The 16,675-nt window shown below is 36.0% G+C and overlaps 1 protein-coding gene across 4 annotated transcripts in view; it reads right to left on the minus strand.

The window, feature by feature from the left end:
- Positions 1–16,675, minus strand: part of CERS6 (ceramide synthase 6) — a 333,671-nt gene that overhangs the window by 141,869 nt on the left and 175,127 nt on the right. For all 4 annotated transcript variants that reach the window (XM_006153571.3, XM_027773847.1, XM_006153570.3 and 1 more), the window contains one exon: positions 2,498–2,555. In XM_006153571.3, the coding sequence (XP_006153633.1) occupies positions 2,498–2,555 (58 nt within the window). The remainder of the gene's footprint in view (positions 1–2,497; positions 2,556–16,675) is intronic.

A 16,675-nucleotide genomic window follows, 5' to 3' on the forward strand; every position in this document is an offset into this window, starting at 1 on the left:
AGTCTTGCCGTTTCAACCATAGAATGTGGATAGTCAGTATATATTAAGTGGAGACATACAATGTCTCTCCTTTATAGTCTGGATTGCTTCACTCAGCAGTAAATATTCCATGTTCATCCACTTTCTATCAAAAGCCAGGGTCTTATTTTTTATGGCTGAGTAGTATTCCATAGAGTATATGTGCCACACTTTTTCAATCCATTCTTCTATTCATGGACATTTGGATTGGTTCCATGTCTTAGCAAATGTGAATAATGCCGCAATAAAAACAGATGTGCAAGCACTTTTCCAACTAAGAATTCTCCTTTCCTTTGTGTAGATACTCAGGAGTGGGATTGCTGGATCATATGGTAGTTCTATTTGTAGATCCTTAAGGAATCTCCATATTGTTCTCCACAGTGCCTAGACCAATTCACATTCCCACCAACAATGTAGGAGAATTCCTCTTTCACCACATCCCAGCACCTATTATTATTTTTTAATCTTAGTAATTCTGAGTGGGGTTAGGTGGTATCTCATTGTGGTTTTGATCTGAATCTCCCTTATGGTGAGGGATGTTGAATATTCTTTTGTATGCCTTTTGGCTGTCTGTATGTCCTCCTTAGAGAGTTGTTTATTCATCTCATTTTCCCATCTTTTAACGTGGCTAATCTTTTTTGGGGGTAAACAGCTTGAGTTTTCTGTGTATCCTAGTTATAAGTTCCTTTTCTGAAGCATAGTTTACAAAGATATTCTCCCATTCCAAGGGCTGTCAACTCACACTAATTATTGTGTCTTTTGCTATGCAGAAACTTCTTAAGCTGATGTAATCCCACTTGTCTATTTTGGGGATGACTGTGCTTTGGGGTCTTATTTAAGAAGTATTTGCCTACCCCAATGTCTCCCAAAGTTTCTCCAGTGTTTTCCAGCAGTAGTATTATAGTTTGAGGTCTTAGGTTTAGATCTTTGATCCACTTTGAGTTGATTTTTGTCAATGTTGAGAGATAGGGATTCAGATTTATCTTTCTGCAGGCGGATACCCAGTTTTTCCAGGACCGTTTGCTAAACAAGTTTTCCTTTTTCCCAAACAAGTACCCTTTGTCAAAAATCAGGTGACTGTATGTTTTGGGGAGAAGTTGACTTTAAGTGAGCAGAGAGAAGCACCCTGCAGAATGACTGACTATCATATTGAGGAGAAATGCCAACTCACTGACAAGCTTAGTGCTAGGGTGTAACATCCTAGGTTCTTTTTTAAATTATTTTTTATTTCAATTTCTTTTATACATTCAATCATATATGTCACTTAGCTTGCAAAGTGGATATTCCAACATGAATAGCGAGGCAAGGCATTTATGGAACAAAGAAATGGGTTATGATAATGTGTATAGTATTCTCAGCTGGATTGGTGAAAATCCTAGGTTCTTTAGATCCAGGTCTTTAAGAGACATGCCTTGAGATGCAGAATAAAAACTCAAACACATACAAATTAAGAAAAAAAAGTTTTAATAGAGAAACAGGATTTCTAATAGGAAGGATATACACGCCCCCACACACACCTGAAAGGCATATGAGTGGGCAACTGTCAGAGACGGACAATTGCCAGTTGCCTAACTTCTTAGTAGAACCAGTAAGCCTTAAAAATAACCAGGAAGCGACCAGCAATTGGAGTAATGGCTATGCTGCTGGACTCTCATGTAGTCGACCACGGTTCGAGTCCCGAACTCAGTGGCTTAAACTCATGCTGGGCATGTGTGCATGCATGCCTAGGATTCCAAGAGGAGACTGGAAGAGAAGGGACTGCAGCGTGTCCATCCCCCCTGGGGGGGTGCGATTTATTGCTTTCTGTCTCTGTCTCTCTCTGTCTTTCTGGTGAGCGCATGTGCCCTATAGCTAAAACCTACAAAAATAAATAAATAAATAAATAAATAAATAAATAAATAAATAAATAACAGGAAAAAGATTATGGAAGCCAGAAAAAATTACTTGCATAGAGTAAGGTGCTTCAATCCATGTAGGATATAGCAAAGCAGTTCCAGGGATATACAATCTAAAGAAACTGCCTTTTCTATTAGCAATTGGCATGGCTCTGCTAATAACTATGAAAAGAAAAAAAAAATTAATTTCTACTAGTGAGACTACAGTGATAAGACACATTTTAAGAACTGATGTCGTCAAGTTGTGTGATGTGGAAGCTACTTCTTTCAAAGCATCAGATTTTATAAGGCAGGAGCCTTATAAATCCTCCAAAGTAATAAATAACCAGTGAGACAGGATATGGGACTTAACAAAGACTTGCATTGGAAAAACAGATTGTTTTCAAAAGTATTTTAGATATAAGCCCTAAAAATGATTTACTATAAAACAGAAACAGCAACATATTTTATGGAAGTCAAATAAAAATGCAGAAATAATTCTTAGGAAAGTTGTTGTGGTTGTTTAAAATACCACTGTAATCACACATTTAAAAAATGGCATATAATTGCATAAGAATTATATAAAGTAATTTGACAGATCCTACCTTTTTCAGGATCCGGACTCCATAGGTAAACACGTAAACGAAAAATGAAAATCTCCACCTACAGAAAGTTAAAAAATTATATGATGTTCCATTTATATATTTCACAGAATATTCTAAATTACATGAGAAAATAAAGTTCATTAAATCTGTTCTACCACAACCAGGGATTAAACTTTGAGCAATTTCAGTGCTAGCTGAACATACACACTTGTATGCATGGCTTCTAGCAAACATTATTTATAACTTAACTTTTCTTTCAGTTAGTTATATTTGTGTATTTGCTCATCTCTTTCCCCAACATGCGAGTATATTCTTGTTAATTGCTCATGAAAGGGTATGACACTATGAAGGCATATACAATACTTTTAAATTATTTGTCTGATTCAGATATTAAGTAACTAATTTGGCTTAACTCATATTTGTTTAAAAAATATAAGCCTCAATATATTAAAAGTAGGTCAAATTTCTTTGCCTTAGAAGTGTCTTTGCGGATGCTACTAAAAGAAGGCATAAAGGATCTTAAAAACTTCAAATTAAAATTGTAAGTTACAAACTTAAAGCATTGAAAACTGTAGGTCTAGCTGTTAGACTTTGACCTTATTTTGGTCATAATGCACACGCAGTTGCCAGAGAGCAAGGGAAAAATTACCCCGCATGGGGCATGGTTGCTCTGAAGTCCCTTCTTCCTCTATTTCTTCATCTCATCAATATTTGGGGCACACAGGCACACGTGACAGGCATATTTTCATGGCCATGTGGGATCTGGTTCCCCATGCCTGATTTTTAATTGCTGCACTATGAGGATGTTTTAACAAAAGAAAAAAAATTCCAGTTTTCTTTTATTAATAATTTTGCTGATTGAAATGTTTTATTGATAATTCTTTTAAAACATAAGCTATACTAGAGATCTTCGAAAAGTTCATAGAACCATGTATGGATTTCAGAACTTTTTGTGCCCAAATAAATTTAGAATTTAATTCCATTTTTTGGGAAGTTTTTGAAGTCCCTTCATGTGTGTGTGTGTGTGTGTGTGTGTGTGTGTGTGTGTGTATTTGCATATTATAAAAATGTTCTTACCTAGTACTCAATTCCCAATTTTATTTCTTGTACTTATGAATACCTATGCCTTTAAAAGCTGACTGGATTTCTCTAAAGTGCATTCTTGGTGTCATGTTATTAATGGTATCAAGAGTTACAAGTTATAAATTAATACAAAAGGGGAAAGATTGGTCAACTTTAGTTAATTAGAAAGCACACTGGTTTTTGTTGTTATTTTGGTTCTAAGCCATGTAAAAATTTCAAATGAGATAAAAATAAAAGTTGATAGGAGATGATTCAACTTAAATATAGAATTACCTGAAAGAAATGATCATTATATTCAGGTAGAAACAAAAAATAATGATTAGGGGCCTCTGAAAGCTGGGTAAGACTCAAAGCAGACCCAAGACTTCCATGGGCAGAGTCTTTCCTGGGTTGACCGACTCTTCAAACACTCTAGAATTCAAATTAGAACATTTAGAGAAGAGTTTTGAAATTCAACCTTAAAAATCTTCAACTAATAGCTCATAAGACTTGAATTCCAGAAGGAATAAAAACTGGTAGAAGCAGTCATGATTTAACAAAAGCCTCCAAACAATATAAAAGAGCAATGACTGTGAAATCTCATACAAATGCCCTCTTGGTAGTAAAGACGATTCATTTATTATAATATAAAAGTCAAAAATTTAATTTTAACACCATCTCTATTACCAATTTCTTTGTATCTGTAAGTGAGAGCATACGTAGGTTTCTTTCTGTTTGGATGTATGGATTCTATTAGGTTGTCAGGAAAATCATGAGGTTTTTCTATGCAAAAACGTGTCTTTATTTTTCCAACAACCCAATAGACCAGGTTTAAAATCAGGGATGGCTGCATGTGACTTATGTAGTCACACAAGACCTTATGCTTAATTAATGCTTTGCTGGTGCCATCTTCAAATTCTTAATACTTGTTGAACATTGGGTCCACCATTTTACTTTGCATAGGGTCCTACAGATTATGTAGCTGGTTCTCGTTGAAACCCATAGATTCTCCTAACTTCGGACGAATCTGTTAATGCCCCTCCAGCTCAGCTCCATTTCTATCATAGGAAAGTGGGTTCACGCCACAATCATGACTTGAAGACTTGGTAGCACAGGTACTCTCCACTATTCTCTGGCTTCTCACATCATCTACTATATTACATTGAACTAACCTGCATAATGTTTTCACCTTACTTCTCTGGTCACAGGAAGCATATGAATTTGCAATTCTTAAATGATTTATAATAGCTATTTCAGCTCTAAGACTAGTTAGAGGGCAATGATCAGGCAGTTTTTAATGTATGATAAAAATTTTATTGAAGTCATTGGACTTCTAAACATCACTTATATATTAACATTTTATTTCATCACTAAAATGACCCAGTTTTCTTAAGTTTTTTTTTTTTTTTTTGTAGCTTCTATTACAAGAACACTGATCCCTCCATCATTTGAATAACAATTTGTGGTGAATATTTATAAGGCACAGTTTATTTCCACAAACACCTGCAGGAAGCAGCAGAGTTTTCAGCATTCTACCACATAAAAAACATACTCTATTTGTGGAGTTTCGTACAAGTAACAGTTTTAAATACTAGGTATCTTCTCTCACATAGCCTCTCCCAACTTTCCAATAAAACATATAGGGACCAGCAGTTAGTGTAATGGCTATGTCGCTGGATTCCCACGTAGTCAATAGCGGTTTGGGTCTCGGATCCGGAGGCTTAAACTCATGCTGGGCGCGTGTGCGTACATGCCCAAGATCCCAAGAGGAGAATGAAGGAGAAGGGATTGCGGCGTGGTCATCCCCCCTGGGGGGTGATTTCTCACTTTCTTTCTCTCTGTCTCTCTCCATCTTTCTGGTGAGCGCACATGCTCTATAGCAAAAAACAAAAAACAAACAAACAAACAAACAAAACCCCACCTCTCTAATAAAACATATAGAAAAAGAGAGATGGGGATGGCTCTGCGGCCAGCAGTGTACTGCTCAAGAGAGGCCAGCTACCACATGGCAACTGAGGTTAAAATCCCTGGCTCAGTCAACTTGAAATGTACCAGGCAAGGGCCCAAGTGACCAAGATCCAAGAGTGGAAGCGTACTGTAGTATAACCAGACTCCACAGAGGATGCTCCTCCCTTTCTCCCCGTTGCTTGCTCTCTTCACACGCATACTTTATCATGAATAAAGAAAAAGAATTTTTTTAGTTTTTTCCGTAGGGTGCGTGCATGAGACAGAGGCAAAGTGAAAAATCAGCTCACAGGGAGGATGACCATACCACAATCCATTTTCCTCCATTCTTTTCTCAGGATTTTGAGCACACAAACACATGTGATTTTTAAGCCACCAGGTCCGGGATTTTAACGATGGTCAGCCATGTGGGAGTACATCACCTGAACCATCACACCACTGCCTGGCCTCAGGAAAATATATTTTTTAAATAGGAGAGAATTAAAGATGTATGCAACCACAAAAAGGAAGGTATGACCTTCAACCTATCCCTAGAATAAGGAATGAATTCCTACAACAGAAAGAGTAAAATTAGATTTGATAGTGTGATTAGAAATGATAACAAACAAGTTATAAAGTCTTTAAAAGAAAGTGGGGAAATTTTTATCTGTATCATTCCCTACCTCCATCTTCTGCCATCTCATACAGGAGTGCAGAAATCTGTTTTAATCAGAAACCTGAACAGCTGTTTGTCATGAATAATGATGTTTTTTAAGGCAGCAGCAGAATTGCCCCAAACTAGTTAGTGATTGCTACTACTTATTTTATTTATTTACATTTAACCACTGTACATCCTAACAGTGTACAAATTGTTTTTTTTCAAGGCAGACAGTCATCGCCTATCAATCAATTCAAATATATTACTATATGCATCTTCCTTGACAGATAACTTTCCATTGTCGTGTCTGTTAAATGCTTTTTTCTTGTGCTTTTAAGACAACTAGGAAGAAACCCATCTGCAGTGGTGTGAGTGGGAGAGTGCCACTATATGTAATGACTGAGGCCGCACGTGGACTCCAGTTGTGTGCACTTGTGGTCCTGGCTAACCGAGGAGCTGGGGTAGAGGATCATCACGTGGTGAGGCTGTCAAAGAAAAAAAAAAAAACTTCCCTTTTTAACTCCCTCTCATGCTCTCACTCTCTCTCATTTGAGGAAAGAAAAAAAGGCAACTGGGAAGAAGTACTTTGCACCCTGGCAGTTTTGATTATAGAAAAGCAGATTTAGGGGAAAGATGATCTGTGAAGGTATTGCATTCAAGGGGTTGGAGTTCTTACATAACTCATGTTTAGGATGTCTGGAAAGTTATGCTGTAGAATTCTATGTTTTTCTAAGCAAAAGGCATCTTGATTTTTCCAAAAACCTAAAATAAAGCAACAGAGAACAAGGCATTGGGAAGAGCTGCTTTGAATGAACTCTTCTAGTCACTGAAAATGGGTTGGAGCCTGTAAAACTCAACCTGCTACAAGGTCGGAGACCTAAAAGAGGACTTTTACTAACAACCACGAGGATAGAGAGGCGGCCAAGAGCAATCTATTTATCTTCTCTGTGAGCAGGGCTAGATGGATAGTTTGATATTCAGGAATGAAACTGCTAACTGTTTATATTAGTCCAACTAAATAGTACTGAATATGAAAATAAGAGCATACTAAAAATTCAAAGGAAGAACTGTCTCCTAAAAATTTCCTAGAGAAATCAAAAGTTCTTTTTAGGAAAGCACTGTCTAGATCCTCTCCAAAGCTCTGACATTAAATAATTATGCTGTCAATACGATATAAGAAGATACAACCCCTAAAAACAAAAGTAGAAAGATGTAAGTCAACAAAAGTTTGTTGAATAAGAAAAAAATGATAGGTTAATAAGTATATGGTTCTAAAAATGAGGTGCTTCTTTATTATCCACATGAGGGTGGAGGGGAATGTAGACCATATAGTGTAAAATTAAATAATTGACATAGAAGGTTAATCATCCTGTAAGACCAGAAAAAGAATAGAAAAGATTCTGGAGTCTCAGAAAATTTTTAAAAAATCAAATTATAGTTGTTTCTGAGAAAATACGACTGAAGATCAAAAATTAAAATAATAAAGACACAACTGAAAAAAAACTGAACTAAAAGCCAAAGGGCTAAATTGAATTTTAAATAATATCAATTCAAAGGCATATTCTGACAATTTAGAATCTTAGAGTTAGTGTAAAAACAACAACAAAAAAGTTCTTTAGTATTCAGGCATGAAAACAAAAACAAACAAAAAAACAAGTCAACACACAAATCAAATAAAAACAAGACATCGTTGAGAGGACAAATGTCTACTAGTTGGTCTTAAATTTCTCCTTTGTTCTACCAAATGTCAGGAGAAAGGGAAGAAAGCTATTGTCGGCCAAACTTTCTTTCATTTATAAAGGAATTAGAAAGATATTCTCATATACTCAGAGTCTCTGAAATATGTTACTCATTAACTTTTACTATAAATTACTTAAGCCAAGCTGCACAGAATGACACATGCCTGTAATCCCATTTACTCAACAGACTAAGACAGGAAGAAAGTGGATTTGAGGATGGCCAGGAAATACAGCAAGGCCCTGTCTCTTACAAGACAAAAAGAAAAAGTCCTAATAAAACAGAATACGAGAACTTAAGAACAATAGAAAAATCAATAAAAAACATATTTAGGTCCATTCCCACCCACTAAGATACAAATAAAAATTGAACTCAAAAAGTATCATTTTAGAATAAAAGGACTATGCTTAGCAATATAAAAAGGTGCCCTAAATTTCATTGCCAAATCAAATGCTATTGTTCTCAAGGGGTAATTTAATATAAAATATTTAACAACAATAATCAAGGGATGAATCCTCACATTATATTTATGAAAACAGAAAAAGGAAGCATTAAATTCATACTTTACAACAAATCTTTGGAGATTTCTTGCTAGGTCTGTTTACTTCTATGAGCAATACAGAGACACGGCTGCTCCAACGGGGTTTTGATGCCATCCACCTAGCTTTAGCGAGCCCTTGATCTCGGGCACTTGAGTGCTTGGCACATTGTGCTTTATTGGTGCACCTCCAGCTGATCCCAAAAGACTGTTGTTTTGACAACAATAAGTTAAGAGTGTTTCTTTAAAGATTTTTAAAAATCTAAAGACAACTCCTGGTTAAAATTGGTAAACTGGGAGCCAGCAGGGGGGTATGGAGGTTAAGGTGCTGGGTCCTATATGGCCAACTTCCCGGTTTAAGTCTCAAATCAAGGGGGTGATTTCCCACTTCCCCTCTATCTCACTGGTGAGCACACATGTACTATAGCAGAATCTTAAAAAAAATAATAAATAAATAAATAACTGGGCAGGGCACAATGATGTACACCTGTAACCCCAGCTACTTGGGAACCTGAAACAGGCAGCTAACATGGGCAACCTGACGGGACTCTTGCCTCTTTTTAAAGAAAAGATAAGTTGAATACATAACCTTTTTATGAATGTGCCACTACACTGGCAGAAGAGAGATTTTGTTAAGTAAACCACAAACTCCCAAGGGCACAGGAAATAGGAGCAAGGACAGCCAACCCATTTTGGAGCCTCCAAAATAGAAGAAGAAATACATTAGTTTAGCAGAATCAGGAGTTAAATCCTGAACTGTTCATAGAGGATGCTCAGACCAGCCATAAAAATCCCAGAAAGACTCCAAATAAGGAAACGATTGGACAGGAAAAGACCTGACTTTTGATGGAAACAGAGGTCTAGGAATTAGTTTGTCCAAGTTTGCCCTATGGTTATAAAGGGGCCAAAATGCGAACCTTAGCACTAACTCAAAAGCTCTCTCTCAAATTCAGTAGAATTCAAGCTCACTCCTTTGCTTAGAGAAGACAATGGGTTCCACTACATTTGTTTGGCCATGGCAATCTTTCAAATTCATGAAACCTGAAAATTAGAATAGAAGGCTATTAAAACTGCCTCCCACTGAATCTGTTTTATGGTTCTTATATAACAAGGCTGAACAAGGCTCTCTGTGAAGATCAAGACTAAGAAAGTGTGCCATAGGAGCAGGGAATCAGAGCACTGAGGCCTCGTGTCAATAAAAAGGGAATTGAACATCAAAGACAGCCGACTCTGGAATGTTTTAAGTGGTGAAAAATACTGTTACTAGATACAAAACAAGGATACATTGTTAAAACACACAAAAAATTAGTATATTTTTAATTCTGAAACTAATTTATTAATTTTGAGATATGTTTCAGTCAGCTCTTCCATCATCTAAACAAACAAAGACAAATTCATTTTTTTTTTATCAAGTACATGACAAGAAGTGAAGTAGGGTTAATATCTAGAGAATTAAAATGTCTTTCATGAAATTTAATATTTAATATAAGTAATTCTGCTATCTTACAGATGACTATAAATGAAAAAAATTATGCAATTGTAAAAATGAACAAAATATATTCAGGAAGAAATTAGACTATTTTCTTGACACTTTAAAGTCCATAAATCTATCTTTTTACCTTTTTATAAATATATATTTTTTAGAATTATTTATTTTTAATTTTATTTATTCATTCATTTATTTTAATTTGACCAGAGAGAGACACATAGAGAGAAGGAGAGAGAGAACACGAGAAAGCAAGTCACCAAGTCCAGGACTTGAACCATGGTCGACCATGTGGGAGTGTCCAGCGCCTTAACCACCACACCACCTGCTGGTCCCTATCATTCTAACTTTTAATACAAAGTAGATTACATACTCATTTTTGCACTCAAAATTTGTATCTGACAACTTTCATAAGATATATATGAGAGTCACATCTTATCACTTCTCCAGTCAAGTACGATTGGATTTATAAAACCCCTCCAAAGAGTTTGTATACTATTTCTGACATAATTCTATAAGGATTTAAAAAAATAATTATTCAACCTTATTTATCATTTTTTAAAAATTCGCTATAAGGTATGTGTGCTCATGAGAGAGCGAGAGAGAGTAAGCTGCCAGGTCTGGGACTCGAATTGCAACTGACCATGTGGAAGTCCAGAGCCTTAGTCGCCACCCCACCTGCTGGCCCTATAAGGATTTTTTTTTAAGTTTATTTATTTCTTCCATGAGCAAGAGACAGACAGAAATAGAGACAGAATACATAAAGGATTTTTACACTGTAACCCCCCGCCCCCAGCTTCAGACAGCCCAAGATTGGGGGAAGGCGTGTACCTAGCATACTCATGGTGATCTCCATGTAGGTCAGCGTTGGGGAGCACTGCACTTTACCATAGGCCATTATATGGCTCCTCTACAATGTTCTCAAATGAAATCATTGTGGTTTCCTAGACCAGAGGGATTTCTCACTGAAGAGAGAAATCAGATAAAACATGACATCTTGACTGAGTCTCTGATGTTGTCAGGTAGGAGCTGGATAACACTGGGCAGGTTACTCAGCCTCCCTTAGCCTGAATTTTTTTCATTTCTAAGAGAAGATAATGGTTGTTCCTTCCTCCAAGGGTAGGGGAGATACTGTCTGTATTTCACACAGTGATGACTCACAGTAAGGCCCGATAGATGTTAATTGTTACCTAAAATTGTTAATTTTATGCATTCGATCACTACATATCAGTTAGCTTGTAAAGTGAATTTATCCAACATGAATACACTTCACAGCAGTCCAGTTGAGGATACTATACATGCTATCAATAGACAATAACCCATTTCTGTGTCCCATAAATGTCTAGTCTCTGTATTTCTTTCCTCACACTCTCTCCTTCCTCCCACCCTCTTCCCACACTGTCTCAAGTATCCATAACCATTTTCCATGCTTCTGTATCCTCTACTCTTTCAGTTTTCACCACAGATTGTGGATAATTGGTATATATTAAGTGGAAACGTACGATGTCTCCATTTTTTAAATTTTCTTAACCAGATATTGTTCTTAACACTCTGGGAGTTCATCTTAATCTGCAGATGAACTTCCTAGAAGGAATTATGTGACTTCCCTAAACTTACACTTAAAGATAACTCAGAGAAAGAAAACAGGTATCCCATTTTTCACACCAAGTCTCCTTCATCTATTACATCTTGGGGCTCTGTGGCTTTAAAAAATCGAGATTAGAAATGGATAACTGAACCGTAAGTGTCAGAAAAACTCAGCACATACCCAATAGATGCTGAGATGCCTGTTCTCTGAAAAGGCAGTATGATGTTCACTAGTGTACTGACAGAATTTTATAAATTAAGCCAACACCTAATTTTTTTTTTTTTAGGTTGCTGCTTTCAGATTTCTGTTGGTATGGACGGTTGGCTGAATTTTTTATCTGTAAATTAAAATAAAGCCCTTCAATTGTTTATTGTTTTGTATTTAATAAATCTAACAAAGCTATCAAACATCATTGAATCATGTTAATAAATACACATTTTTTTTATCTTGTCTCACAGGCTTTTAGCCCAACTGTCCTCTTCCAAAGACTAGTTTTCTTTGTATTTGTGGCATTATATATGAGTCTAGCTTTATGGAGATGTAGTTTACAAATAATGTTATATGACATTAAGGTATACAATGATGGTTTATTACCTGTATAACTTGGGAAATGATTACCACAACCAAGTGAGCTCTAAGTATGTCCCATCTCATTCTGTATGTTAGGTCCCCTGAACTTATCACTGCAACTTTGTACACTTTGACCAAGATCTCCGCATTTCCCCTAGTTCCCTGTCCCCAGTAACCACTATTCTACTCTTTGAGTTCAACTGACACCATATTTTAAAGTGAGAGAGCTGAAGTCTTAGTAAAGTAATTGGTTTCATCTGAGAACATTTTAAAATAGATAAAACATGATTTTTAGATTGGCAGTCTTCTCAAGCTGTTAGTGGGTTGCTAACTTAACTACCTGAATAAAGGAAATATTTATTAAATAGGGAGAAAGTGAATTTACTCCAGTTTGAAAAACATTCTAGATATACATATATATTTTATACATATATGTAAACATTCCATACATATATGTATACATTTATACATAGTATACATTTATGTGTACATTCCATATATACGTATGTGTGTATATGTATATTTTTAGTTTGCTATAAGGCATGCACACTCATCAGAGAGAGATGAGAAAAAGACAGAGAGGAAAAGGGAAAAATAAGCCCCCTACACTCTCTGTGTGGACTCAACCACTCAGTTGGCCATGTAGGATCCAGCCACCTGAACCTTCATGGCACCTGCTGATCCAATATTCCACATAGCTGAAGTAAAATAAAGGTGAAATAAAAAATACCTTTTTGGAAACTGAGATCTAAATTTCCAGGGTGACTTTCAAATCTTCATTGGCTTGGGAGTCCAAAGAAATACTACAGCTAGAGAAAAGATGTTATTTATCCAATGGATTGACTATACTGATGGATTCTAGCCTCAAGGTAATCATTTTCTGAAAGTATTTCTACCTCCTTCAATAATTTACTCTGTGATTCCAATAGTTTTACTCATTTGCTGAAGGCTCAGTTATTTTTCTCCAACAGAATCATCAATATAAACTAATTGAGTTTGGGGATAAGTTGAACCTGTTCCTTTTTCATTCTCAATTCAAATGTGAACTAAATTTGAATAAAAGAGTCTTCATTAGGGGACCAGCAGGTGGCATGGTGGTTAAGGCGCTGGACACTCCCACATGCTGACTACAGTATGAGTCCCAAACCTGGTGGCTTGCTTTCTCACTTTCTTACTCACTCTCTCTCTCTCTGGTCAAATGAAACTAAATTAATGAATAAATTAAATTAATGATTCTTTAAAAACAAGAGTCTTCATTAAAGCACTGATTCAAATGTTAAGTACTTAGATAACCTGATATATGCAAAATACTGTTTTTCATATGTACACGTATGTGTGTATGTATGTATATGTATACATACATGCACATATATGCATGTCAAACAAAACCCCATGAACAAGGAAATATTAACACAAGGAATAAATAGGAAACTTCAGCTGATTCTGTAATATTTCAGTCCTTTAATAAAAGAGGATCAGATAGACCTGAGTGGGTGTCATATTAGTTTCTGTGCTTGTTATATTATTCTCTGAATTTAAAAAATTTTGATATTAAATTTTAATAATATATAAATAAACAATAATTATGCTCACGGAAACCATATAATGTCTTTCCTTCTCTCTCACCTAGAAACCAGGAATGATTTGTTCTTTATGTCATCATGCCAACATCATTTTCTTTTTTAAAAATTTTGTTTCTTTCATTACACACACACCCTCAATAGGGTCTTGCCATGCCACGGTCCTCCTAGCCTTTCCGCCAGTCAACTTCACAGCCATGCTCTGACGCGGCATGTTCAGTATGACCTGGGATCTGAACCTAAAACTTCTCATACAGGTTCAGTATCATGCAGCAGCATCCTACCACCTGTGACACCACAGCTGGGCCCAAGAATCCTTTTCTAAGCATCATAACTAATGTTACCATTTTCCTGTCATTATATTCATGTTTTTTAGGTCTAAAATTGCCACTTGAAGTGTTTCAGATATGCAGGCATTTCATCTTTATCTCTAAATCTACTGTGCTAAGTTTCTCAGATTTAACTTTGATTTTGATTTTTTTTTAATCGTTTGTTCATAGGTTCTATGAAAAGCTTCTTGAATCTTTCTCTAAATTCTGTTTTTAAAGATTTTTGCCATAGGGCATATATACCCTTAACAGAGAGTGATAGAGACAGAAAGAAGGAAGTGAGAATCACCCTGCAAGGAGGATTGCCACACTGCAATCCCTTCTCAAATTTTCTTCCCTGGGTTTTGGGCATGCACACATACACACACACACACCTGGCATGGTTCTTGGGTCTAGGAATTGAACCACAGTCAGTCAGCCATGTGGTAATTTAGCGCCTTAATCACACCACCACCTACTGACCCCTCTCTAAATCCTATTTTAAAGTTTATTTATTTCTTCACTTTTCAGGTTGACTATCATTGTCAAGCACCAGAAAAGGTAGAATTCAGCATCATTGATATTTGTCCCTGCCTGTTAGTCTTCTGAACACCAGTCCCAGTCCCCCTATATCCACTCATAATACATTTGCCACATATTAATTTCCATAAGTTATGCTTCTGTTAGTGATTCTGCCTATAAAATACCTTACACTACTCCTAGAGTTGTCTGTATATAGACTAAACTAATACTCGTGAGCTTAAAGTGCTTTTAAACCTGTTTGGATGGCCATAATTTGTGAAAAAATCAGAAAAAGTGAGCATTTTCTAACTAACCACTGTCTAGGCTAAGGATTAAAAAAATAAATAAAAAGAAAGCCAATATTGATCCACTATTGTCAAAAATAAGTTTCGTCAATATGGGTTTGGAGCATGTACTTGCACATGTGACTAATTCTTAAGTATACCGTTGAGGCAAAAGTGGCCAAATATCTATCATCATCTAAGGTCAAACTAACTAACATCATGTGTCCCTTGAACATCAAGAACTTTCATAGTCTCTATAATTTTTTTCTTATCTGAAAGCAGACTAAAGACTAAGAGTCACTTGTCTGGTATTGACACTAAGATTGTATGGGAGAAAAGAAAGTGGCATAAAATTATTTAGTTTTGTTCTTTTCATCTAAAATCAGAGAATAAAATATCCACTTAGGTGGCCAGCAGGTGACAGGTGGCTAAAGCACTGCTCTCCATACAGCCAACCACAGCTTGAGTCCCAGACCTAGTGGCTTGAAAAAAAAAAAAAATGACACCAGACGTGTATATGTATTTGCCCAAAATCCCAAGAGGAGAATAGAGTAGAGAATGAAGAAACTGTGGAATAGACATTCCTCTCACCCCCCAAACCCCAGGGAAGATGATTTCTCACTTTCCCTCTTTCTGTCTCTCTCTGGCAAGGTACACACATCCTACGGTAAAAACCTTAGAAATAAAACAAAACAAAACCCATTTAAAGTTGTTAGGACAGTTTATGCATATACTATAGTACATATGAAGGAAATTCATGAAGTTTGTGAGAAAATGGGATTAAAGTACAAGTTTAGTTTGGTACAAAGTTTTTTTTGAAGTCCATGCATAATGTTCTCATAACATGCATTTTCCATAAACTTTCTGAATATACACCTTTTATGTATTTTATAAATATACGTGTTAATATAAACATGTATTGGATTGTTAGGAAAGTCATGATGTCTATTTGCATAGAAAAACATAGAAAATACATTATGACTTTCCACACAGCCTAATACATATGTGTTTTTGCATGCATACATGAATAAAAATCAAACTTGTGTATGTCAAGGAACTTCCAAATAGAACAAATGTAGCTGTGCAGACATCTGACAAATTGCTAATATGTTCTACTTCAGAGGAGGATACTGTTCCTCCTTTCTCTTTCAGAGAAAGAAATATGACCAGACTATAACCTGTCACAATTGAGATTTTTTTCTAAAAAATGTTAGTCAAACCACTTTTGCATAAGAGAATAAGCCATTTCACAAAATCTAACCCAGTTACAACACACACACAGTGAAATTCTTGGCTGGCTGGTTGATTTCATATGAGTTACATGCTTATTGGAAGAGTTGGGAGTTGTCCACACACCAGCTGTATTTATCCTGCAGCACCTCTTGTTCTAAATAACTAAGCCCTTCTTTTCACAATGAGTGTGGGAAGATAGTGAGACAGCTGTCCACGTTAAAGAGCCTCATGCTTTCTGATACTGGTTACTATTATATAGTATTAGCTATTAATGTAAAGCTATACTTAGAAATTATATACATCATGAGACATTGGGGTAAACGTGATTGCCCATCAGAAAACATTACAATTATCATTTAATGCTCTCCGGGGGTTTTAGACAAGTTCAAGTTTCTCTTCTGTAGAAGTAATCAGACCTTTAAGGCCTCTTGAAGTTCTTATATTTTGGGTCTATGTCTATTATTAGCTAAGAGTTATATTTTGATGCTGCTCTTTTGACGAAACTTTATGTGCTTGAACCATTCTTTTATTCTTTGCTTTTTCCTTTTAGTTCCACTCTCTCTCTTATTTCCTTTTGTGCAGATGGCTCTTGGTCTGTCAATACGAGTGAGACTCCATCCTCAACCTCTTTTTCATTCCATGTGCTCCAGCTAGATAAACACCCATTC

Source organism: Tupaia chinensis, unplaced genomic scaffold, assembly GCF_000334495.1.
Source record: "Tupaia chinensis unplaced genomic scaffold, TupChi_1.0 Scaffold000381_1, whole genome shotgun sequence".
In the NCBI taxonomy this organism is placed as follows: Eukaryota; Metazoa; Chordata; class Mammalia; order Scandentia; family Tupaiidae; genus Tupaia; species Tupaia belangeri.